Genomic DNA, 21694 nt, shown 5'->3' on the forward strand with positions numbered 1-21694 from the left:
CCGAATCCAACCTTGAATTAAGTGTTATATGTATTTCTACGAACTATATTTTAGTACAATTATATAATTCATATTTGTTTAACTCGATTCGAAGTTTGGCTCACATCATCTAATGAAACGTGTAAACTTCATTACGTAACTTTTGATACAATGGCAAAATGCCAATCTTTGCTGATACGCTGCAAGCTTAGCTGAGTAATATTAAAATATTCGTAGCAAGGTGCTCCAGTAGTGTGGATTTTAAAGCATGATAGTCATAGAAAGAAAAAAGACTTTATTAAATCGAAATTAATTGTAATTAATATTAACATATCTTACAATATCTAATTCAATATCATCCTCACTTCCTCTTGCTCTTTACTTTCATTCGTTTTCTCACTCCAATAGACTGTTCTGTGTCGTCATCCTCGTTGCCACCACCGCGTCTTCGTTTACCCAACTTTTTGTTCTCTTCAATGTTTTTCATGTCCTAGGGTGTTACAATAACATTTATATGCAATCGTCCACGTCTATTATCAAATCGCTCATTGTAAAATCGTTTTTACCATCTTTACTATTCGCTGCGCCTCGCTCACTCTCTCTTGCAGCAACATCACTTCCTCCTCTTCCGTAGGATATAGTGGCAGTTGTTTCGATATCAACTGTTCTATTCGTTGATACAGTTCCACGTCGTATTGCGTAACAAATGTGATGGAACGGCCTGATCGACCTGCACGCGCAGTTCGACCTACTCTGTGTATATAATCCTTACTGTGCGTAGGAATATCAAAATTGATGACGATATCTACGTGCGGAATATCGAGACCTCTAAAAGAACAATGCAAAAATGATTTAAAATTTATTTTTAATACAAAACATTTTAATATGACAATATCTTCTCAGATTACGGACTAACCTGCTAGCAACATCCGTTGAAATTAATATAGATCTGTTTTTTGCTTTAAATTTCGTAAGCGCGGCGATTCTCTTGTTCTGCGACATTTGTCCGTGCAAGGGAACCCCCGTGAATCCTAGGTTTCGCAACAGCAGGGCAGTTCTTACTGTGTTATTGCAGGTCCCGCAAAATATCATGAAACTGTTGCCTGCCAGTTCATTCAAGATGTGTACGAGGTACACGTCCTGCAACGACCGTTTTATGATTACTCTGATAAACATTTCATCGCATGTGATGATTGATATTTCTTTTTGTGACTGACTAACAGTTATATCGTTTATATATTCGTACCTTGAATTTCACTGGAACAAATACGTAATATTGTTGCAGTTTTTCTACAGTCTGATACTTGGTAGACACTTCAACTTTCACGGGATTGCGTAAGGATGCACGTTGCAACTTCTGCACCTTCTTTGTCATCGTTGCTGAAAATAGTAACGTCCTTCTTTCTCGTGGTATTACTCTGAGAATTTTATCAACCTCTACCTCGAAATCCATGTTCAAGATGCGGTCTGCCTCGTCCATCACCTTGCGAATAAAACGAGAGAGAAAGATTAGAATCAATGTGATGATTGTCAAAATAAAAATCCATATGCTATATATAATTACCAGAAACTTTAACTGTCGTAAATTGAAGCCTTTTGTATTCTCCAAGTGGTCGACTAATCTACCAGGTGTAGCGATGATAATATGAGGTTTCTTTTCGAGTATTATTCCTTGTGCATGCATGTCCATCCCACCTACTAGCACTACAGATTTCACACCCATACTGGAACCTAAAATAATTGTAATATGATATAAATCGGAACATTTGACAAGTAAAATAAATTCTTCTTACCTAACGCGTCAAATTGCTCTGCGATTTGGAATGCCAATTCCCTTGTAGGTGTCAGTATTAGCGCAAAGTATCTCTGAGGATTCTCTAATAACGCTTGTAGTATAGGTAACGCGAAGGCAGCAGTTTTTCCTGATCCAGTCTCTGCCAATCCAATCACATCCTTGCCTGTCAATAGAAAATAATCGTTATCACTTTCCAGATTTGATCCTAATTAAATCATTGTTTAAATTACCTTGAAGCGTCAAAGGGATAGCTTCCTGTTGAATTCTGGTAGGGTCCTTCCATTTTAAATCTAAACATGTTTTGCAGAGTGTGTCCACAAGTCCCTGTAATATAGCGATTATTATTCTTTTAGGTTACTTATTCATTTAAAATATATTACCAAAAAGTTCATAAACATCTGTACGACTTATAGTTTATATTTTTACAAGCTATTCTAATTGTATAACGTGGCCTAACATTACATAGATGTTACATGAAAGGTATTTTTTTTACGTTAAGTATTACTCATGAATTTCATCCGTTCCATTATAAAATTTGAAGATTATATTTATCACATGAAATGATACATTGTTCTTTGTAGAAACGATTAGCTCGTCTCAAATTTGGTTTCAACATTCATCCCATGTTATAGGTCTGTTTCTTATTGTTACACTAATATACACTCATATTGAAAATAATATATGTTTAAAATTTGGGAAAAGTGAGAAAGTGTCAGTCCGATAAAAAAAACAGGCCTTATAATTCGGTTTACAAGCTGATTAAAAAGTCAATGGTTTTGAGCGAGGTTTTGAGTAAGAGAATATGAGGGTAGGCTTTAGAAGAATATGAGATCGTAATAACTCGTTTCGGGAACAATAAACATACATATTGTGTAATTTATATTACATCAATAATTTCACGCAAATTTTTACAGACAGCGTTACTAGCAACGTGCACAACTTCATTTGAGGTTATAATTGGGATCACTGGCCAGATACTTACCAAATCTTTCCATGTGATTCTTTCGATGTTACTTTCATCTTTGGTATCTTCGACTGATTTTTCTGAATTCTCCATCTTTTTACAAATTGAAATTATCAACACACGTACAAATAGTTGGATCAGCAACGTGGTTTAGCAACGCGACATGTTCTTCGAGCTTTGAGCAAATTGGTCAAAAAATAATCCTTTATCCAGATGGCATTGCATACTGAAGTGTTCATAAATACAGCTAGAAACGTACTACCCAAATGAAACAGTGTTTTGGACAAATCGGCCATACTCGAGCGTGCAAGTTAAAAACGTTTACTACGCATGCGTGGATTTCTTCCACCTCCCAGCAATTAAAAATCGTGAGCGAGATCACGTAGTTTACTTTTGGTAGTTTATTTACTTTTTTTAATAAAAAAAATTTTATTCAATTTTTATATAACGTACATTTATACGCTATACCGTACATACACCTTGCGGCATAATATTCAGTCAGTTTTTCCTACTAATAAAATGTAAAAATGTTTTATTTTTTAATAAAACCAATTTCAAACTTGTATCAGGTATACATGTGAATTGATTTAAAGTACAGAATAAAATTTGATACACATAAAATTCTTTCGCAGTTATATAAATACTATTTTAAATATTTACAAGAAAAGAATCTGCTCGAAGTACAAAGCATACAGAATAATGCAAACATGTTTCAACTGATTACTCACACAGCCTAACTTCCTGATTTGATTCAATTAAATACTTCATAACATATTACTATTTACATGACTGTGTGTTTGTTATATATCTGATATCCAATATACGTACTTTAATAAAATAAATCAAATTCTAAATATAAGAAGATATGATGAATTATGAAATGTACAAATGTACTGGACTCCGTCGTTTAATCCAAACCTTCCTTCTTCTCCTTGATTGCCTCCTGAAAAGCAGACTCTTGCTCTCAGACCTCTCAGTTATGGTGTATATATTGATTTTATATATTGTATTATAAGTGCGTACCTTAAAACGCTCCTCAAACAACGAGAGTTCCGCGATCAAATCGGTGATGGCATGCATAAACGCTTCGTGCGGAGTATAATCAGACGTTGTCTGTATTCTAATAACAAATTTATGTTCCAGGGGATGAGGTACTTTGTAGCCGGCGAATAACACTTGAGGATCCTTCAGCAACTGACTGTAAAAATCGGAAGAAATTAATAAAATTAATTAGCTACCTGGAAGAGGACCGACACAACGCACTGATATGTTTACCCACTTGCGGATCATGTTTCCCAGCGTGTGATCCTCCTTGTTGATCGTAAAGATTGCGGCATTCGGCACTTTGGTATCCTGTTCCTTTATTATCCTACAAAGCAAAGCGAATATTTAAGTGCGTTCAATTCTAGATTTCAAAAGTCGAGGTTAGATACATATCGAGGATCAGCATACTTTTTCTCTCCCTCGTACAGCAGGAACGACTCGAAGGTCGGGGGTGCGTTCATCTCGCCTCGTCAATTATTAACAACACTCTTCACAACTAATTGCTACCGAAATATCAGCAATAATTCACAGAGCACCGGTGAAGACCTAAAGACGCCGTCGCAATCGCTGTTGCAACTGTTGACCGTTGACCACACTGTATGTATGGCTGTGTTCGAAAACGTCACCCGAGTGCACACGAGTATACTCCCTTCTCTTTCTATCTCAGCGAGTTAGAAGGAGAAGGGAGTATACTCGTGTGTACCTGGGTGACGTTTCCGAACGCAGCCTATACACTGTCAATAGTGTCAATGTCAATTGTCAATGTGGCTGCGAGTCGATAATCGATTGCGACAAGTCGATACGACGATTCGATAGCTGCAGACATATTCACTGTGACGTCATTCGAACGAGTGAGTTCAAATATTTGTCTTCGATGTTCCGCCCGTAATCGAAAAAGGTGTGGAAAACGTGATAACAAGGCAAGGATACGGGAGGGAAAGAACGAGACGCGTGATCGGCGTGATATCTTACAATGATTTATTATAGCTTCTTTATTCGTGACGCAATGTTTCCATCAAGTTGAAACGAGGAAAATTTACGAATTTTGAAACTTGTTTCAATTTTCTAGAAAGAGTGTCATGTATCATGTGTCTATTATCGAAAGAGATGAAAGGATAGAGAAAAAGAGAGAGAAAGAGAGAGAGAGAGAGGGGGGGGGGAAGAAAAAGAGTAAAGAAGGGAGAGAAAGAGAGAGGAAAGAAACACCGCATATTACGTCACATTTCGAAGAAACCACATGCTGTCTCTCTCTCTCTCTCTTTCTTTTTCTTTATCCTTTCATCTCTTTCGCGTCGCGGGATTAATCGCGGCGCTTAGACCTTCGCACGGCAGGGGCGTTGCGAGCGCTCGTTTTTATCCTCCCTTAGCATTTCCCACGCCGCGCCCACCCGACCCACAGCCCACCCAAGGCGTGAAGGCGCGGGGCGCGGATAGCTGGCGGGCAGGGAGTGCAGGGACGTAAGGGACGGCAGCGGGCAGGGAGGCCAAGGGAGGCGGCAGACTGGTAGCGGCGGCGTCAGTGACAGTGACGCGGCGTCGTCGTTGCGCGTCGCTCTCACGGCTCACGGCGACTACTCATTCCGCGGGAGGACGTGTACCGTGTACCGCGTATCGCCGACAACTTCGACGAGCCACTCACCGCCGGGGCCACCACCGTGCCGCAAAGTAGTTGTCAAAATGGCGGCGTGCGAGGGCTCCGCGAGCGTGAATCCGAATTGCGAGGTGGTGCGCGGGCAAACGTTCGAGGTCGGGCCGCGCTACACGAATCTGTCATACATGGGCGAGGGCGCCTACGGAATGGTCGTGTAAGTGTTTCATTTATCGCGCGCGCGCGCGCGCGCGATATGTGTGCGTGTGTATGTGTGTGTGTGCGTGTGTGTGTGTGTGTGTCGCCACCCTCGATTGGCTATTGGTCGATCGCCGGTCCGATACTCGGACGGACCGTCTGACAGGTCTCCGACTCCGACTCTGTGAGATAAACATTGAGCGGCGATACACGGTCCAGCGGATGGATCTCGCGACTCGTGACTCCCGGCGAGGGACCCGCGTCGAGACGAGCCGCGTCTCGACGACTGTCTTGAGTCGCGACGTCCGAGACGCACGGCATCTACCCCCCGCCCCCCCCCGTCCTCCCCCCGCTTCCGGACAAAAGCCGCCGGATCGCCGCTCGTACATACGCACGCACGCACGCACGCACGCACGCACGCGTGACGCACGCACACACGTATGCACGCACACACGCGCGCATCATAGTTCTACATCACTTTCAAATGCACGTCACGCCCCTCTCGCCGTATTTTTCCCGTTCGCGTCTTTCCTCCACTTCCTTATCCACTTTCTTTCTCTCCCCCTTTCTCTCTTTCTTTCATTCTTTCTTTCTCTTCTCTTCTCTTTCCATCGTTCTTTCTTTTCGTTTTTCATCTTCCTGCGCCCATCCATACGTCATAAGTGTCATGACAATAAAGACGAGATTACTTCACAACTTATTAATCTTATCTTATCGTTTTTGTCAACGCATTAGCTATAACGTGTGTGACGATTACACGCGGAAGGTGAAACGCTTTGTGCTTGACGCGTTTGCCGCTGAGATTATCCCTGCATCCTGCATCTCTCGTATTTCTATTCCTATTGTATTATATTGTATCGTTGTTTATTGAGAAATCCCCCTCCCCTCCCCTCCCCCCCCCATGCAAGCGCAGGGCTGACAATGAGATCGGAAAAGCGAAGAGCGAAACGGTCGGAAACTCGGAAATCGGAATATATGTCTTTGCTGCGCGCTAAAAAGATATTTCGGAGAGTTCCTGCCTGCGCGATAAACGCTCCCCCGGCGCTCTTGGATTCTGACGGCAGATTCTTTGAGAAATTCGGAATTGATTTTTCTATAATTACGATGTTGCGTTGACAATATTGATGTCGAATAAAAATATCGGAGCCCCCGACTTGTACGCGACTGAAAGCAAAGGGCTTTCCTCTTTCCTCCTTGCGACTCTGCCTTTGACGAGTTTCTGAGCTTCTCTTGTTTTTATCTCGTTTTAATCTCGTTGATCTTGCCTCGAAACGAACGTGTTACATTATTACTCGGGATATTATTTTAATAATTCGCGTTATTAAATTTTATTACACTGTTATTAAATATTAAGAGATAAAATTTAAACCAGTACCTTGGAGTTAAAGGACATTTTGTTATTTTTAACTACCACGTGTGTCGAAATTTATTATTTCACACAAAACGATATTATTTTAATTCCATTGTTTTAGTTAAATTAACGACATATTGAGTGCAGAAGCAGTGGCGATCTGCATAGAAATGGTTAAAAATTACTTACATCGAATATAATTTTACATTATGTATTTAACAGCGTATTACCTATCGATAATGACATATTTCTAAAAAAATAACGTTAATTTATAACGCAAAAAAATTTCTTACTTGGTTAATAATTTTTTTTATGTCTCCGTATCCTATATTACCTGTCAGATAAGATTGATTTTAAAGATCGGAGTTTTAATAGATTGGCCAAAGTATCGGAGTAATACCGTGTTGCTCTCAGTATGTCGCTTTGTTCAACCGAAATTCTCAGTCGCGGCCCTCTGACAACACATCTGGACGCGTCGTGTGAAATCGAGCGAATTTGATTTATCGCCACGAGTTGAGTTCTGTGGACTGTGTCACGCCGTAAAACCACATCCTACCGCGATACCGGTCGAAGACACGCTTTTCTCCGTGGATACGCACGGCGCTAAAAGTTGCGCCGAGCTTCCCAAATGATAGCGGAAAAGATAAACAGCGCGCCGGATGAATAGAGCGAAAGCGAACTGCTTCAATTCTTTATTCATCGAAAGGGAATAAAGGGCCCCGAAAAACGTAAACGATATGAGAGGATTTGCGCTCTAACGAGCGGATTAAGGCACTCGGTTTTTCGTCGCGAAATGTTTGTGGGAATAAAAGCAAATTTTACGTATATAATTTTCTACTTAGGGAGATATACATATCGAGATGCAAGGACGTACTTCGTTTATTTGTGCGTCACCGAATGTAATGGTTTTTGTTTCGGCTCCTCTTTAATAATATATTATATTAGTCCCTATTACGTTTATTATAAATATATCACTGATTTTATATTTTGTACGCTTTACGATCGATCGAGCGAATGAAATATATATGACGGGGAAATAAAAAAAAACCGTCATTTCATGTCTCTAAATTTTTCTCTGATTTATTCTTAAAATAAATTGCAGAGTTATACTATATAAATTCTTTCTTTCTTTTATCTGTCATTTCATTAATTTTTATTAATCTGTCTTCCAAGAAGTAAATTTTGGATTCGCGAGTACGTGAAAAATTCTTACCAAATCGCGAATAAAAAAATGCGAGAGTGTGGGGCCTTTATTGTCTCTGTGGCAAAGGATTGCTCGTGTAAAATACGTTTGTTTTTATTCCCGTAATTTTTTTTATTTATTTTGGAACAAGTATTGCTTCTCCTTTTACCACTAAGAACGTTTTCTTTTATTCATATGACCCGACGTGTACTGCGGGATAATTTGAGAATTACGAGGCGCTTGTGAAGCAGCAGCGCGCAGGCAAAGAGATCTCCGCTGAATAATAAATGCGGCTAGGTTTACCTTTATAATGCTTTATTGCAGGTCCGCCTACGATAATCTAACAAAAACTAAAGTAGCCATCAAGAAAATATCACCGTTCGAACATCAAACCTATAGCCAGCGAACCTTAAGAGAAATAAAAATTCTCACGAGGTTCAAACACGAAAATGTAAGTCGGACGCTCGAACGAACAGTGTTTGTGCGTATAGCATATTTTTTTTATTAAGTATCTTTATTAATATACCGTTCTCTCTCTCGCGACAGATAATAGACATAAGGGACATATTAAGAGCTCCGACTATAGATCAGATGAAAGATGTCTATATAGTACAATGTCTAATGGAAACGGATCTCTACAAATTATTAAAGACACAGGTAAGTGGTCGCGTGTATTCTGTAGATCTGCGCGAAATGTTAAAGGGGAAGAGAAAAGAAAGCGACGCAGATTTAATGAATAAAACTCTCGTTTCCAGGCTATTAGCAACGATCATATCTGTTATTTTCTTTACCAAATACTCCGGGGTCTGAAGTACATACACTCGGCGAACGTCTTACACAGAGACCTGAAGCCGAGTAATCTGCTGTTGAATACCACGTGTGACCTTAAGATCTGTGATTTCGGTCTGGCGAGAGTCGCGGATCCGGAGCACAATCATGCGGGCTTCCTCACGGAATACGTGGCCACAAGATGGTACAGAGCTCCGGAAATCATGCTTAATTCTAAGGTATTCATCTCACAAGTGATAACATTTATCGAGGAACGAGGAACGTGTTCCCGTTCGTCTACGTGACTCTAATGTAGCTGTCTTGATGCAGGGCTATACCAAATCGATAGACATTTGGTCAGTGGGCTGCATCCTGGCGGAGATGCTCTCGAGACGAGCGATATTCCCCGGCAAGCACTACCTCGACCAGTTGAATCACATTCTCGGTGTTCTCGGATCGCCCTCGCCGGAGGATCTTGAGTGCATCATAAACGAGAAAGTACTGGACGCTTACGTCTACCTCTTTGCATCTTGTTAGAATCCTAATCCAGGACATATATATATATATATATATATGTGTGCATTTTGCAATGCAGTGTGCACGCTCGTCGACTCACGCTTCGCATCTATAACACGGTGGTATTGAAGCGTCTGATTTCTGATTTCAGGCACGGAATTATCTTCAGTCGTTGCCGTATAAACCAAAGGTACCGTGGACAAGCCTCTTCCCCAATGCCGATCCGAGAGCCTTGGATCTCTTAGACAAAATGTTAACGTTCAATCCCAATAAACGCATCGTGGTGGAAGATGCGTTGGCACATCCCTACTTGGAGCAATATTACGATCCTGCCGATGAGGTAAATTTGTATTTGCTGTAAGATTGCGATTACGAATGTCAATCTGTTTTCGTAAATTTCAGCCCGTGGCAGAGGAGCCGTTTAAATTTGACATGGAGTTGGATGATCTTCCAAAAGAAGTATTAAAACAATATATTTTTGAAGAAACTCTACTGTTTCAGAAAAATCATCAAGATAATGCTATGTAGTCGACTGGTAATTGTTAAATTCGTTTTGTGCCATATCGCCGATCTCTTGACCCGTTAACAATTGAATACTACTTTCCTTTCTTTTTGTCAGGCATGCCGTTGCCAGAATCGCAATAGCGGATACGCGTGATAAATTGAAAAAGAATAGAACGGAACCGAAAACGAACAATAGCGGGATTGGTATGAAGAAAGCGTGCTTAATCATCGCCACTTCATCGCCACTCGAATTATCGATGATACAAAGATACTAGGATATTGATGAGAGATTTAGTTCAGCGATCAACGAACGATTAATCATGCCGATTAGTCGGGTGAGTGAAACAGTCGCAATGTCCGCGCATACGCTTGTACATTCGCATGTCCTTACTTGGAGAAAGAAAATATATAGTATTTCTTATGTTATACCGAACATAGCATAATATCAATTGGTACAACATGTATCTTTAATTTATTATTGTCGTACCGTACCATACTGTCTGTCTGTGATTTAATTGCGAGCGTGACGAGGCGTAACACGCGACGTACTTTGTCTTTATTTCGTCGTCATCTCTCGAATTATTTCTTTCACCTCCCAAAAGTGAAACGGTTGAGATTACAACGTTACGTGTAATTGTACAGCGTAATCAGGGCAATATACATTCGGCTTATCGTATCTCGGTTATTTTACGATGTCGAAAATATCATAGATATCGGAGATATCGAGGTACACTAAATGTTCACTCGTACGAGATTCGGACGCTTGTAGCGCATTCGTGTAACTCTTTCGTATGATATTTTTCGTCTTGTGTGTGTACGTATGACTGTGTGTGCGTGCGTATGTACGTACGTGTGTGGCACGTACTAATTTCTTTTGGTATTTAATCCGTTTCACGATAGTCAAACGTTATAGCGAATACGCGACGTGCAAGCGCCCTGATCGGCGCGAGCCACGAAAATAATAGTATATAATTTATGTTGAAAAAGAGAATCGTGATCTTCTTTCTGAGCGTGTGATAGTAACGATGGTGCCCGAGTCGTAAAAGTTAAAGTGACAATTTGAATAACATGTAGAAGAAGGTCCCCAAGTTAGTATTTCGGAGATTTTACAAATGTTATACATCGTATAAACCTCATCGCTCTTAGAGCCTTCCGAAATCGATATCGCAATCCAAAATCTATCTACGATAAAGTCAATTTGAATCGCTAGAAATCGAATTCGTTAACTGGATATCGATAGCTCCATTCGGCCTTACTGTGAATATATAGAGAGAATTTTCTCAATCCTTTACCCAAACAAACTAGGTTGTGAGAGACGAAGCAAAAATTAAAAAAAAAAGGTGAAAGAAAAAAAAAGGATACTAAAACAGGGACAAAGTATTTACTTCCTCTATTAACTGTTATCGACCTTCACGTTCTTCGATACATATAATAAATTAATAATTAAAGAAAAATTCGTTGTTCGTAAGATTCTTATCTAGATTTAAGATGCATTTCTAGTAATTACGGATTCTCGTGAGGGTGATTCGCGTTGATGCTCCTCGCCTCTTTCGCGAGGGAACATAACAGCGAATAATATTCTGTCGTTATCATAATATCATGATTTAAATCTTCATCGATTTAATACATACTTATCTTCCTTCAATGTTTATCCGTTGCGCGCATTCGTTTGGGCACATTGTCGTGGGCAAAAGAGTTAGGGAGTCTCTCGCGGTTTACAGTTTTCTAGGCGCGCTACAAGCCTTGATTGCAAAACGCGCACAGATTACGTAGGCGGCAAGCAGTTCAATTATTTCACGACATATGCGCAGGCGTAATCTCTTCCAAAACGAAAATTTCCCGTTCATAATGATGATAATGACTTTTTTGTAACGACAGATTCTAAGATCAGATTCAGAGACAAGGCCGTGCTAAATGATTCCAGGAATGACAGATTCGAATGCTTTTAGTTTTAACAAAACAAGTGTATATCTTTCTTCCTGCGATCCATGGATGGATCGTTGTCTTTGTTATTATACGAATATTCCATGTGCGAGTACAAAAAAACCACTTCCGACATGATATATGTATTGTGCTTCTATTTCTTACACGATTCTCTTCCCGCGGCTGAATTAAAAATTTAAATTGAATTGCCATAGTGAATTTTGCAACAGAGATTTCTCAAAAACCTCACACTAATAATATATGGTGAGTGATTCTCTTTACGGACTTAAGCTATGGTCTATTTAACACTACAAATGCTTCGAGGCATTCCTCTTTTTCTTTCTTTCAATAAAGAAAGAAGAAGAACGCTTCAAAGTATTTTTAGCATCGAATGGAGCCTGAATTCGTTTCGACAGAGAATCGTTATACCAGCGATAATATGTCAAAATTTAATACATATTAAGCTATTTTCTCCCTGTAAAAACGTTTAATTAACCGCGCTGGCTCCGAAGATAGTCTTCTACGAGGTTGTCACTTCTGCAGGGTTAAATAAGACGCGTGTTATATCAACGGACGGTCCCTTTGAAGAATGCTCTCATTCGAGGCCTTTTAAACAGTTCTTATATATTTTAGATCGTGGGGAAGCGACGATGAAATCGTGCGCTCAGCGAAATTGTAAGCCGACGAGAAATCGAAACTCTCGCTGTCGATAATAATTGGATCCGTAATACATATAGATTGTGATACAAGTGCGGTGAAAAGTAATATTTGGGGAAAATGCTGAGCTTGTGCGAACGTAGAACGTTGCGCGTAATATATCGATGACACATTGTCGAATGTCGATATCTGGCCTAATATACTTAAAGTTATGTATGTGTACTTGTTGTTGTTGCCGATTCTTATATATCCGGACATTCGCACGGAACATCTCGTCCGTCGATTTTCGATGTTATTTCGACGACCGTATCATTGAGACTTGTAAAAAAAAAAAAGAGTAGAAAAGAGGCAGCGGGACGAGAGGTGGTGGATTACGTGCCGTTTCCTCGACAAGTAGAATGACAGTTGTTAGTCTACGAGTTAACGAGTGGTTGACTAAATCATTAGCGTTTTTACGTAAAGTAGAAGTGAAGGATAGAGAGAGTGAGAGAGAGAGAAGGAAAAACCTTTCGAGAGAGAAAGGGCCGCACGACCGCCTCTTTAACGACGGGCAAGATCGGCGTTTTTCATCCGTGCGCAGCAAACGGTATGTAGATATGTGCGGGAAGGATTCCATCGCGGGAGGACGTATTTGTACCATCGCAATCGGCGCCGGCTTCGAAACAACTTGGGACGCAAAAATTTTATAGAGCTGTGATTCGATATTGAGTGGCCCTCTTAGCTTTTTCAATTAAACAAAAGGCCAGCATTTCGTCCCTCGGTTCCCTGTCGCCTATCGTTCCAGCTCTGATCTTGCGCGATCGCGTCGATCGTCTGATTTCTAATGGCAATATCGTGAAAGTTATCATCTTGTCCGTTTCAATTGTGTCGCTGTGAATCATTGATAGTTTTTTGTCGCCGAAGCTGCATTCATAGCGTTTAAAACGACTTTAAGGCCCGTCTAAATATAACAGATGTAATTTTAACAAATCATAGCGTTAAAATTGTAATGCTTTTAATCACGGTGAATTATTCTCTGTTGCGTTGGAGGATCGATCGCGTTAATCGGATTTGCCTCTCAGCTAAATTTGCACAGCAATTTTCGGGAAAATTTCATTAAAAGTAGAGCGACGCTCGCAAGTGTGAAGTATAATAAACGAAGTAATCAGAAAATCAAAATTAAGGCAGATATTTGATAGATTTTAACACTGCTTATCATAAAAGTAATTTTTTTCTGATGTAATTATCACGCAGGCGAAAAGAATAATCGAATGATATGCGGATGATAAAATTAGAATTATTAGAATATAAATTTTCAATGCGTCGCTTATTCGACAAATACGGAGTATAATCGCGAGTCCTGCTGTCAAAGAATGCAGCGTAAGACTATAAACAGCCGCAAAAGTGGTAAATGGATTATTTTGAAATTTACTGTCGAGCACAATCACTTGGTCGCAAATTGTATCTTTGAAAATATATTATTGAACGGGGAAGATTTATAAATCTGAGAAACCTATGAATGTAGCTAAGCAGCTATTTGAGAAATAAATGTACTTACTGTGTTCTTTACCTGATTTCTTTATTACCTCGATTGCTGTTTCCAAAAATGATTGTTATCCATGACGAGTCGTCATTATTCATGTTAATTAAATTATCATTATCGACTATTGTATTTTAAATAGCTATTCCAACTATTATTGTGCTAATATAAAAAACAGGCTCTATTGGCCAATTACTCGCTGTCTTTATTAATGTTATTCGTCCCTGTAAATTTTTAAATTACGAAGCAACACTTTTCGTTAGTTTCGCTTTTGGTTACGTCACATTGAAAGGTAACAAAATAAAATTTCGTTACGCTTTTCGCGTAGGTTACAATTCATTGGATCGCGCCGGCAGAATTTGTCGACCGGAAAATTCGACGATAAGAGAATGTATTAGAGAAATGGTGAATGTAACATGGGGCATACAGATTATTGTTTATTTATTTCGTCACTAATCTCTTTCCTTTTTTTCGCAATAACATCGAGTATTATCCTGAATCATCAGAGTAGTCTTTACAAAATATCTTAATTCGTTATTCTGAAATATGTGATGCTCTTCCGAGACCTTACGAAACTATACTTTCATCTGATATTCTTTGTGCAAAAAGTACATGTTTTACATCGCAACTTCGAAGTAACATAAGAAAGATCTCTTCGAAATTTTTCTTTTTCCCTAATTGCACAAATATCTCGGTCAAAGTACTTAGTTGCCCGCTTCCTTTTCCGTCTGCAGAAATATACATCAGTTTATAGATACGTGATCTCTGTTAAATTTACATGCGATATTATCGAAAGCGTTCATGATCTGTCTAACGATAAAAACAATAATGATTATTACTGGAAGATCGGTCATTAACGTATAATATGAAACAAAAGTTTTTTTTACACGTTAATATTTTTCTCATACATGCATCTACACTGCCCGTTAACGATCCCTTTCCTGAGGTAAGGGGGAACACAGAAGTTCTAGTGACTTTAATAGAAGTAACCAATAGCGTTTCTAAGCTTCTATGTTCCTCCCTTATCTCAGGAAAGAAATCGTTGACGGGCATGTATACGTAAAAATAATCGCAATCTTTTCAATGATGAAAACAGAAAAACTTAGGTTCGTAAATTATGTAAACTTGTTGAATATATATATATATATATACCCACATATAATTTACAACTATTCCACCGTAGTCGATATAAAATATTATGAAAAAGTTTTAAGACATCTGAATAATGAGCGCACTCTTTTTACAAGTTTCGAGCTTTTGAACAATTAGTTCGTTCATATAGGGATCACTCTCCGTCACTATCGTCTCTTGTGTATTTATCGTTTTTCACTTCTATTCTCAATGGAGAACGTCCTCTGGTATGATTTCCGATACGCGATCGCAGATCACCGCCCTTTAAGGTACTCCTCAAGTCGCAGCTGCCTGACGGCCTTTAAAAAATACAACTCGTGAGCTTGCAGATGTATACATAAATGAATAATTAATCATATAATAATAAGTTACATACATATACTTGAAAATTTTTTCGAAGAAACTAAAAAGCATGTATTAAAAACAAAAATTATATACTACACAATTTATATCACAAAATATCACGTATGTTCTTATATTAACAAAATTACGAGATTAAGAATGGAATATTTAATTGGAAAATATTAATATTTAATATTTAATTAATTAATATTTAACATTAAAAATCTGTCAAAATCTGTATGAAAAATTTATGTCAAAAATACGCGATTGTGAGAAATTTATGCTATTTATGATATTTTCAGTAGATGAGATTAATTAAATTATTTTCTTACCTCTTTTTCAAATAGCTGTCACTAGCCTCGCTTTTCGTATTATTTAGTCTTGCCCATACAGTGGAAGCAATGCGTGGCTTGGGCGGGACTACCTTTATCACACTTCCCTTAGGGCCCTGAATCTCCTTAGCAGGCACGTCGCTGCCCTCTTCGCTACTATCTTCTTCATCCTCCTTGTGTTCACCTTCTTCCTCATCTTCCTCCTCTTCTCCTTCCTCTCGCTCTTCCTCCGCGTTCATCAGACCACGCTGGCCATGTCTCTGTTCCTCATTGTCTTCTTCTTCATGAACATCCTCGTCTTCTGATTCTTGCCATTCTCCCTCTTCTCTTTCCGACGATTGTACCTCTTTCACAATCTGATGGCCCTGCTGCCGAATTATCCCAGAGTTATCGCGTTTCGAATTTGTTGCGTTCGTATTTGTGACCACTACTTGAATGGGCTCGCGGTACTGCGTTTTCGTTTTCGGCTTTCCCAACTTTGATCGCAAGTCACCGCTGTTATTCAAGTTATTCAGAATCATCTAAGGGGAAAAAGATATATCTTGGATATAATTCGTGAAACGAGTTAAAAAAAACCATTCAAGTAAAAAAAAGATAAAAAACTAACTTGGAATCGAAGCTTCGCCCGACGCTTCTGTACCTTTTCCTCCTCGTCATCGGCGTGCATTCGCATGCGGGGAATTTTACTTCGTTTATACCAATTCTCGTCGCTATCGCTACTGGAACTGGCCTCACCCGATTCCTCCGCTTGTATCGTATCCTTTTCCGGGTATTTGAGACCCAATCTTTCCTTTATGCTACGTCCTTGGTCCTTAACGTCCTTAACACCATTCTTTGGAAGAAAATCATCCTCCACGACATCGTTCAAGCCCCACGTCTCGGACAACGCGCCCCATGGATTTTTTGTCTGATCTTGATCTTTGTCCTCGATCGATAATCTGCGTTTATTTTGTTTCGTCTGCTTGTACATGCGCTTACGAGATTCCGTTAGAATTCCTTTGACACCTAAACATTTTACATAGAAAACTACCTTATCGTCTGTGTCCTCGTTAGTTTTAATCCTGATTTGATTTCGCTATATACAAAATTGCGTTTACCTCCGAAGTTGGGATTTCCGTACTTTTTGTAATAATCGCTTCTCTTTTCCGCATTAATCGGCTTCTTATCCGCTCTGGTGGCGAATCTCAAGAAGATTCCTTTAGATTTTGGATAATCAACACCTTTCCTCCATACACCAGGAGGTAGTGGATAGTCGATATCTTTAATGTTTATACAATTATCGTCCCTTCCATTTTTGTCTGCCTCGATCGACTCATTTTCCTCATCTGCCATCGCCACGTCGTCTTTCCTGTTCTCGGAGTCGTTGTTCTCTCGATCCGAATATTTTGCAATACTACCTACAATTTTCTTGGATAATCCCAGCATAGCTCTGGCAGCCGTTACTTTGTCGAACCAGACCACATTGCCTGTAATATCACATATTGTATATCAAAACGTCAGCAGCAAATGATGATAAATTATCATTTCATCGAATAAAATCAAGCTTTGAAGCATACATGATACGTCGTTGATCCATTCGATCGACGTTGGAGCATAATCTTGAAAATATGTGAATACATCTTTGCTGCTCATATCCTCAGTCCCTCTCATGTGAATTACGTTCAACCTGATGTTCTTCGCGTTTTCGCCATCGTCCACGATATCCATGCTACAACCGTCACAATATAAAGTCGCAACGATCGCTCTTATCAAATCAATTTAGCGAATCAATTAAGTATCTTATACCTGCTGTACAGATCCTCTTCTAGATTTGGTTCCTTGGATTTTTCCGTCAACCCGAAACGCTTTGCTCGCTCCTCCATCTTCAATTTTTCCTCCTTGCTGAATATATCAATGCCCGTTGTGAATGTGTCCGCGGATCTTTCGGGGTTGCCGTCCAATGTCTGTATCCAAAGAAATTAGTGTAAGGAGCGTAACTTGAGAAGCACGTCTTACAATATTAACAATATGTATCAAATTAAGTATCGCAATATGTCACAATATATCGCTCGTTCTTGTTACCTGTGATTCTGGCTTTAAAGTTGCCCTGGCCATCTCTATTTCCTCGATAGGCACCATCTCGACGTCCGAAGGCTCGTCGTATTCCATTGCGTAAACACGACACGAGTGCGTTAGGATGCTCGAATATCGCTAGGGAAACTCAACGAGTATCGCGAATTTCACAGACGGCTTGATCGTTCCGCGAACAACGGCTTTCAGCATCAAACGGTGGGCCGCGTGGGGGGTAACAAGTTTACCGTTTACAAATAGGACTTAACCATAACGGCGGACATTTGCTCGCCAGTCGCCACAGCTGGTGCGATGATGGGCAATGAATGATGGAGAATGGAGATCGCAACGAATAATAGGTTCGTTCTTTTTTTCGTAGCTGCGTTACGCGTTGTGCTTTTTGCACGCGAGTGCACGCCGAGAAGCGACTCAAGCGACGCGGTAGCCAATCATATCTCGCAACGTATTACTAGTTCCGAAAAGGCGCGCAGTTGATTGGCTACCGCTCTAAGCACGTGATACTCATTCTGCTCATACAGTGCGTTTTCTAACAAGCGACACGATTCGATGCAAGTGCCGTTCTGTCTTCGTTATTCATTGAAAATGCCAAAAAAGAGAGATAGAACGACGTTTGCGGCGGTTTGCGGCGACTTGTGTACCGACGTATAGTTGGCAAACAAATTAAAAATTATTGAAAATTATCTTATCCAATCGTTTGGAAATCATTTCGAGATATTTGGAAAAAACTTTTCAGAGAGTTTGGAAAACCATACAATAATCACAATTAATTAAAATCAATTAAGCGTATAATTAGCATAAAGTGTCTAAAAAATATTTTTTTAAAATCCAATCGCTCCAGAATCATTTGGATAAAGTGTCGATATAATTTTTATTATTTAGAAAAGAACTCTATTTTAATAAAAATTAATTAAAGGCGTCTCATTAATGAGAGCCTCTCATGTCTCCTTACAGTGCCAGACTAGAGTCAAGCTCAACAGGGTCTTCTTTCCCCTCTAATTTTTCCAACCCCGTGAAGCATACCCGCCGTTGGACGCCTTTAATTAAATAATTTTTATTAGAATAGAGTTGTTTTCTAAATAATAAAAATTATATCGACACTTTATCCAAATGATTCTGGAGCGATTGGATTTAAAAAAAATATTTTTTAGACACTTTCTGCTAATTATATGCTTAATTGATTTTAATTAATTGTGATTATTGTATGGTTTTCCAAACTCTCTGAAAAGTTTTTTCCAAATATCTCCAAATGATTTCCAAACGATTGGATAAGATAATTTTCAATAATTTTTAATTTGTTTGCCAACTATACGTCGGTCTTGTGTCGCTTGTTGGAAAACGTACATACATACCACTGAGATATAAGTACCATACTTTTCTGCGCACATTGTGATTCCGTGAGCCCGCAGATAATTGAAGAATATTGATATTATTATCGACTATAGATAAGTTTTTCGATTATTAGCATAAATATATCTGAATAATTTTTAACGCAATATTGAATTCATGATTTAATTATTATTGTACATATGTTTCACTAACAACAATAATAAACCGTCTAGTTAGGCACGTGGGATATATTTTACATCCCACAGCAGCTTGTTTGTATGAATAATATTAAACAGAAAACAAAAAATATTAATTGATTTAATATTTATAGCATATATATAAATAATATAGGGTATATATATATATATATATATATATGTATATATAATTTACATCCCACGTAGTGCTTGCCCTTTTAAATTCTCATTGGAGAGCTAAGAATGCATATTTACACTGTAGTAATATCATAATATTGCCACAAAACTACATTTTTTAATTGTCACTCGCATGGATTAATCAAAGATTATAAATCTTTGAAATTATTGTTAATTTTTTCTGACATCCTAAAAATCGTACCGAAGCTAAATAATAAGCAGTAGCACTGAAAATAAAATAAAATATATAAATTTCAGATATTTATGACGAAATATAAATCTTCATTGATGGCCCTCTCCGTAGATTACTCATTATTGATGACACGTTAAATATATATAGTTTACATTGTATACACATAGATGATATGTACATATCCATAAAACAATAGGATAATTAATAAATCACAAGATTTAGTATTTATATTATAAAGTATACAATTATACAAATTTTAACAGTCACGAATTTCTATAAGATTGTCAATCTAATAGATTTTTAAGATGTTAAAATGTTGGTTTAAGGTATAATTTGTAAGTTATTAAAGTAGCTTAATTATATATAAGTTAATTATTGTAAGTTACAAATTTTATATTCTTTATATTTCGATAATATAATTGCTGATTCATAGCATATGAAAGATGTAATACAATATTTATATTAAACTTGTGACGACAATATATATATATGTGATATACAATGTAAACTATGTTTAACGTATCATCTAATAATGAGTAATCTACGGAAAGGATCATCGAAGATATATTTTCGACTTCATGTAATACATCTCTAAATAGAAAGAAAGAAAGGAAAAGTGTATTAATTTGATCGACAATTGATTTAAACTCACAGAACAATCACTGCTTCCAAATATTACCTATTCGTTTTCTCTAATCTAATCATTTTCTTCCATTCAAACAACAAAAAACTGATAATTCTAACTATGTCAACCGAAATGCGAGTATTGACAATAAGTGATAAAGTTAATCGGAATTTAGTAATAGTTGAAATTACCTCTGTTGATATAATTGACGTTGACGATAACGCTTGCGCTCGTAGCAGTTGCTACGCAGAATACTTTTTAGTATTAGCAATTGCAACGATCTATTTTCAGCGGTAGCTTTATCAAAGATAATTTTTCATTCTCGAGACGTTAAAAATTTTATATTTATTTATATATTCAAGCATTTGAATATATTATAAATATTATCAAATTATATCCATATCATTAATAATTTTGCGGAAATAAAGCTAACTCGCGCCATTGAATGAATATACTTATTTTATAAAATTTTCCTGTATTTTATACGTTATTATCATAATGTGAATTCGTTAAGCACATGTTTAGTTACTTAAAGAAACAAGTAATTGCTGAAAAAATTTTATAACTTTACGTGTACGGAAGAAATTAAGTAAATTTCCAAAAATCTGTCCAAAAATTTTATCCTGATTTTATATTTATTCTCGCTAAAATGAGTTTCTAAAATGAGAATTTATTTTTTAATTAGCGATAGAATCGACAATATCTATCATTATAAATTACGTAGATTTTAATAATACAGTGTTACGTAAGATAATCTGTATTTACAAGATTTATGTACAGCTGGCATGCAAAAGATTGCTTCGAGATTAGATGTTGATATAACATTGAAAAAAAACGAAAGATAATTTTTTGCATGATTAATTTAAATTAATGAAGACCGATTTGAATAAATTTCGAGAACTCAAAATTATATAATCGTACTTTAATAAAAAGTAATAAAAAAAGAAATTTAGAAACAATTTACAAACAACAGACGCGCCCCGCTGATTGTTTGTTGTCTTGCAGCCTTTGATATAAGTATACGCTAATTAAATTTTAGATGTGGCCACCGCAAGGAAGGCGCGACCGAAACAAATGAGATATCATATCTTTTATTAATTTATTATTAGTAATACCACGTGTTTTCGGATAGGCATCCACTTTGAGAGAAGAATAAGAAGAGATCCGCTAGTCTCGCGGTCTCGCACTACTGGCAATCTGAAATGCAATTCTTTTCGCCTTGCTATCCCCACGTAGCCCTCGTAGTCTCAAGACTTCCCTCTCATTTTCTCTGAAGTGCTAACCAACTCTCGTCATTAAACGGTCACAATTG

At 38.0% G+C, this 21694-nt stretch overlaps 4 protein-coding genes across 5 annotated transcripts; 1 reads left to right on the plus strand and 3 right to left on the minus strand.

Annotated features, from left to right (window-relative positions):
- Positions 1–257: 257 nt before the first annotated feature.
- Pths (ATP-dependent RNA helicase DDX47) lies at positions 258–3144 on the minus strand. The gene is made up of 8 exons (XM_071701886.1): positions 2757–3144; positions 2005–2098; positions 1773–1937; positions 1544–1710; positions 1226–1462; positions 896–1119; positions 546–807; positions 258–469 (listed from the first exon to the last, which is right to left on the minus strand). Exons 1-8 carry the CDS (start codon positions 2829–2831, stop codon positions 341–343), a joined length of 1353 nt encoding a protein of 450 aa, XP_071557987.1. The 5' UTR covers positions 2832–3144; the 3' UTR covers positions 258–340.
- Positions 3145–3253: 109 nt separating this feature from the next.
- On the minus strand, positions 3254–4504 carry Rpb11 (DNA-directed RNA polymerase II subunit RPB11). Its single transcript, XM_071701897.1, has 4 exons — positions 4191–4504; positions 4018–4107; positions 3762–3936; positions 3254–3681 (listed from the first exon to the last, which is right to left on the minus strand). The coding sequence occupies exons 1-4, from the start codon at positions 4241–4243 to the stop codon at positions 3646–3648; spliced, it is 354 nt and encodes a 117-aa protein (XP_071557998.1). The 5' UTR covers positions 4244–4504; the 3' UTR covers positions 3254–3645.
- Positions 4505–5166: 662 nt separating this feature from the next.
- Rl (Mitogen-activated protein kinase rl) lies at positions 5167–14018 on the plus strand. Its single transcript, XM_071701887.1, has 8 exons — positions 5167–5587; positions 8427–8553; positions 8649–8759; positions 8858–9109; positions 9201–9368; positions 9538–9726; positions 9789–9921; positions 10006–14018. The coding sequence occupies exons 1-7, from the start codon at positions 5460–5462 to the stop codon at positions 9912–9914; spliced, it is 1101 nt and encodes a 366-aa protein (XP_071557988.1). The 5' UTR covers positions 5167–5459; the 3' UTR covers positions 9915–9921; positions 10006–14018.
- Positions 14019–14413: 395 nt separating this feature from the next.
- On the minus strand, positions 14414–18173 carry LOC139770135 (uncharacterized). Of its 2 annotated transcripts, none has more exons than XM_071701883.1 (7): positions 17856–18173; positions 17580–17737; positions 17351–17502; positions 16892–17260; positions 16435–16799; positions 15795–16315; positions 14414–15419 (listed from the first exon to the last, which is right to left on the minus strand). In XM_071701883.1, the coding sequence occupies exons 1-7, from the start codon at positions 17940–17942 to the stop codon at positions 15275–15277; spliced, it is 1797 nt and encodes a 598-aa protein (XP_071557984.1). In that variant the 5' UTR covers positions 17943–18173; the 3' UTR covers positions 14414–15274. The 2 variants fall into 2 exon arrangements, with proteins under 2 accessions (XP_071557984.1, XP_071557983.1); XM_071701882.1 differs by having other exon boundaries at positions 16402–16799; positions 17856–18172.
- Between the last annotated feature and the right edge of the window lie 3521 nt (positions 18174–21694).

This window comes from Temnothorax nylanderi, unplaced genomic scaffold, assembly GCF_030848795.1.
Source record: "Temnothorax nylanderi isolate EJ_2023f unplaced genomic scaffold, tnyl_v1.0 TNYL_tig0027_pilon, whole genome shotgun sequence".
NCBI classification, from domain to species: Eukaryota; Metazoa; Arthropoda; class Insecta; order Hymenoptera; family Formicidae; genus Temnothorax; species Temnothorax nylanderi.

What these genes read in the sequence shown, in the direction of transcription:
- Rpb11 (XM_071701897.1), bottom strand. Translation starts at nt 4,243, where the DNA reads ATGAACGCACCCCCGACCTTCGAGTCGTTCCTGCTGTACGAGGGAGAG. An exon ending in CTGGGAAACATGATCCGCAA is followed by an intron (nt 3,937 to 4,017) that starts GTGGGTAAACAT and finishes CGATTTTTACAG; the next exon opens with TCAGTTGCTGAAGGATCCTC. An exon ending in TGTTTGAGGAGCGTTTTAAG is followed by an intron (nt 3,682 to 3,761) that starts GTACGCACTTAT and finishes TCTGCTTTTCAG; the next exon opens with GAGGCAATCAAGGAGAAGAA.
- LOC139770135 (XM_071701882.1), bottom strand. Translation starts at nt 17,942, where the DNA reads ATGGAATACGACGAGCCTTCGGACGTCGAGATGGTGCCTATCGAGGAA. An exon ending in GAAGAGGATCTGTACAGCAG is followed by an intron (nt 17,503 to 17,579) that starts GTATAAGATACT and finishes TGACGGTTGTAG; the next exon opens with CATGGATATCGTGGACGATG. An exon ending in ATGGATCAACGACGTATCAT is followed by an intron (nt 17,261 to 17,350) that starts GTATGCTTCAAA and finishes GTGATATTACAG; the next exon opens with GCAATGTGGTCTGGTTCGAC.
- Pths (XM_071701886.1), bottom strand. Translation starts at nt 2,831, where the DNA reads ATGGAGAATTCAGAAAAATCAGTCGAAGATACCAAAGATGAAAGTAAC. An exon ending in TCAACGGATGTTGCTAGCAG is followed by an intron (nt 808 to 895) that starts GTTAGTCCGTAA and finishes TTGTTCTTTTAG; the next exon opens with AGGTCTCGATATTCCGCACG. An exon ending in CGCAGCGAATAGTAAAGATG is followed by an intron (nt 470 to 545) that starts GTAAAAACGATT and finishes GTAACACCCTAG; the next exon opens with GACATGAAAAACATTGAAGA.
- Rl (XM_071701887.1), top strand. Translation starts at nt 5,460, where the DNA reads ATGGCGGCGTGCGAGGGCTCCGCGAGCGTGAATCCGAATTGCGAGGTG. An exon ending in GGCGCCTACGGAATGGTCGT is followed by an intron (nt 5,588 to 8,426) that starts GTAAGTGTTTCA and finishes GCTTTATTGCAG; the next exon opens with GTCCGCCTACGATAATCTAA. An exon ending in ATTACGATCCTGCCGATGAG is followed by an intron (nt 9,727 to 9,788) that starts GTAAATTTGTAT and finishes CGTAAATTTCAG; the next exon opens with CCCGTGGCAGAGGAGCCGTT.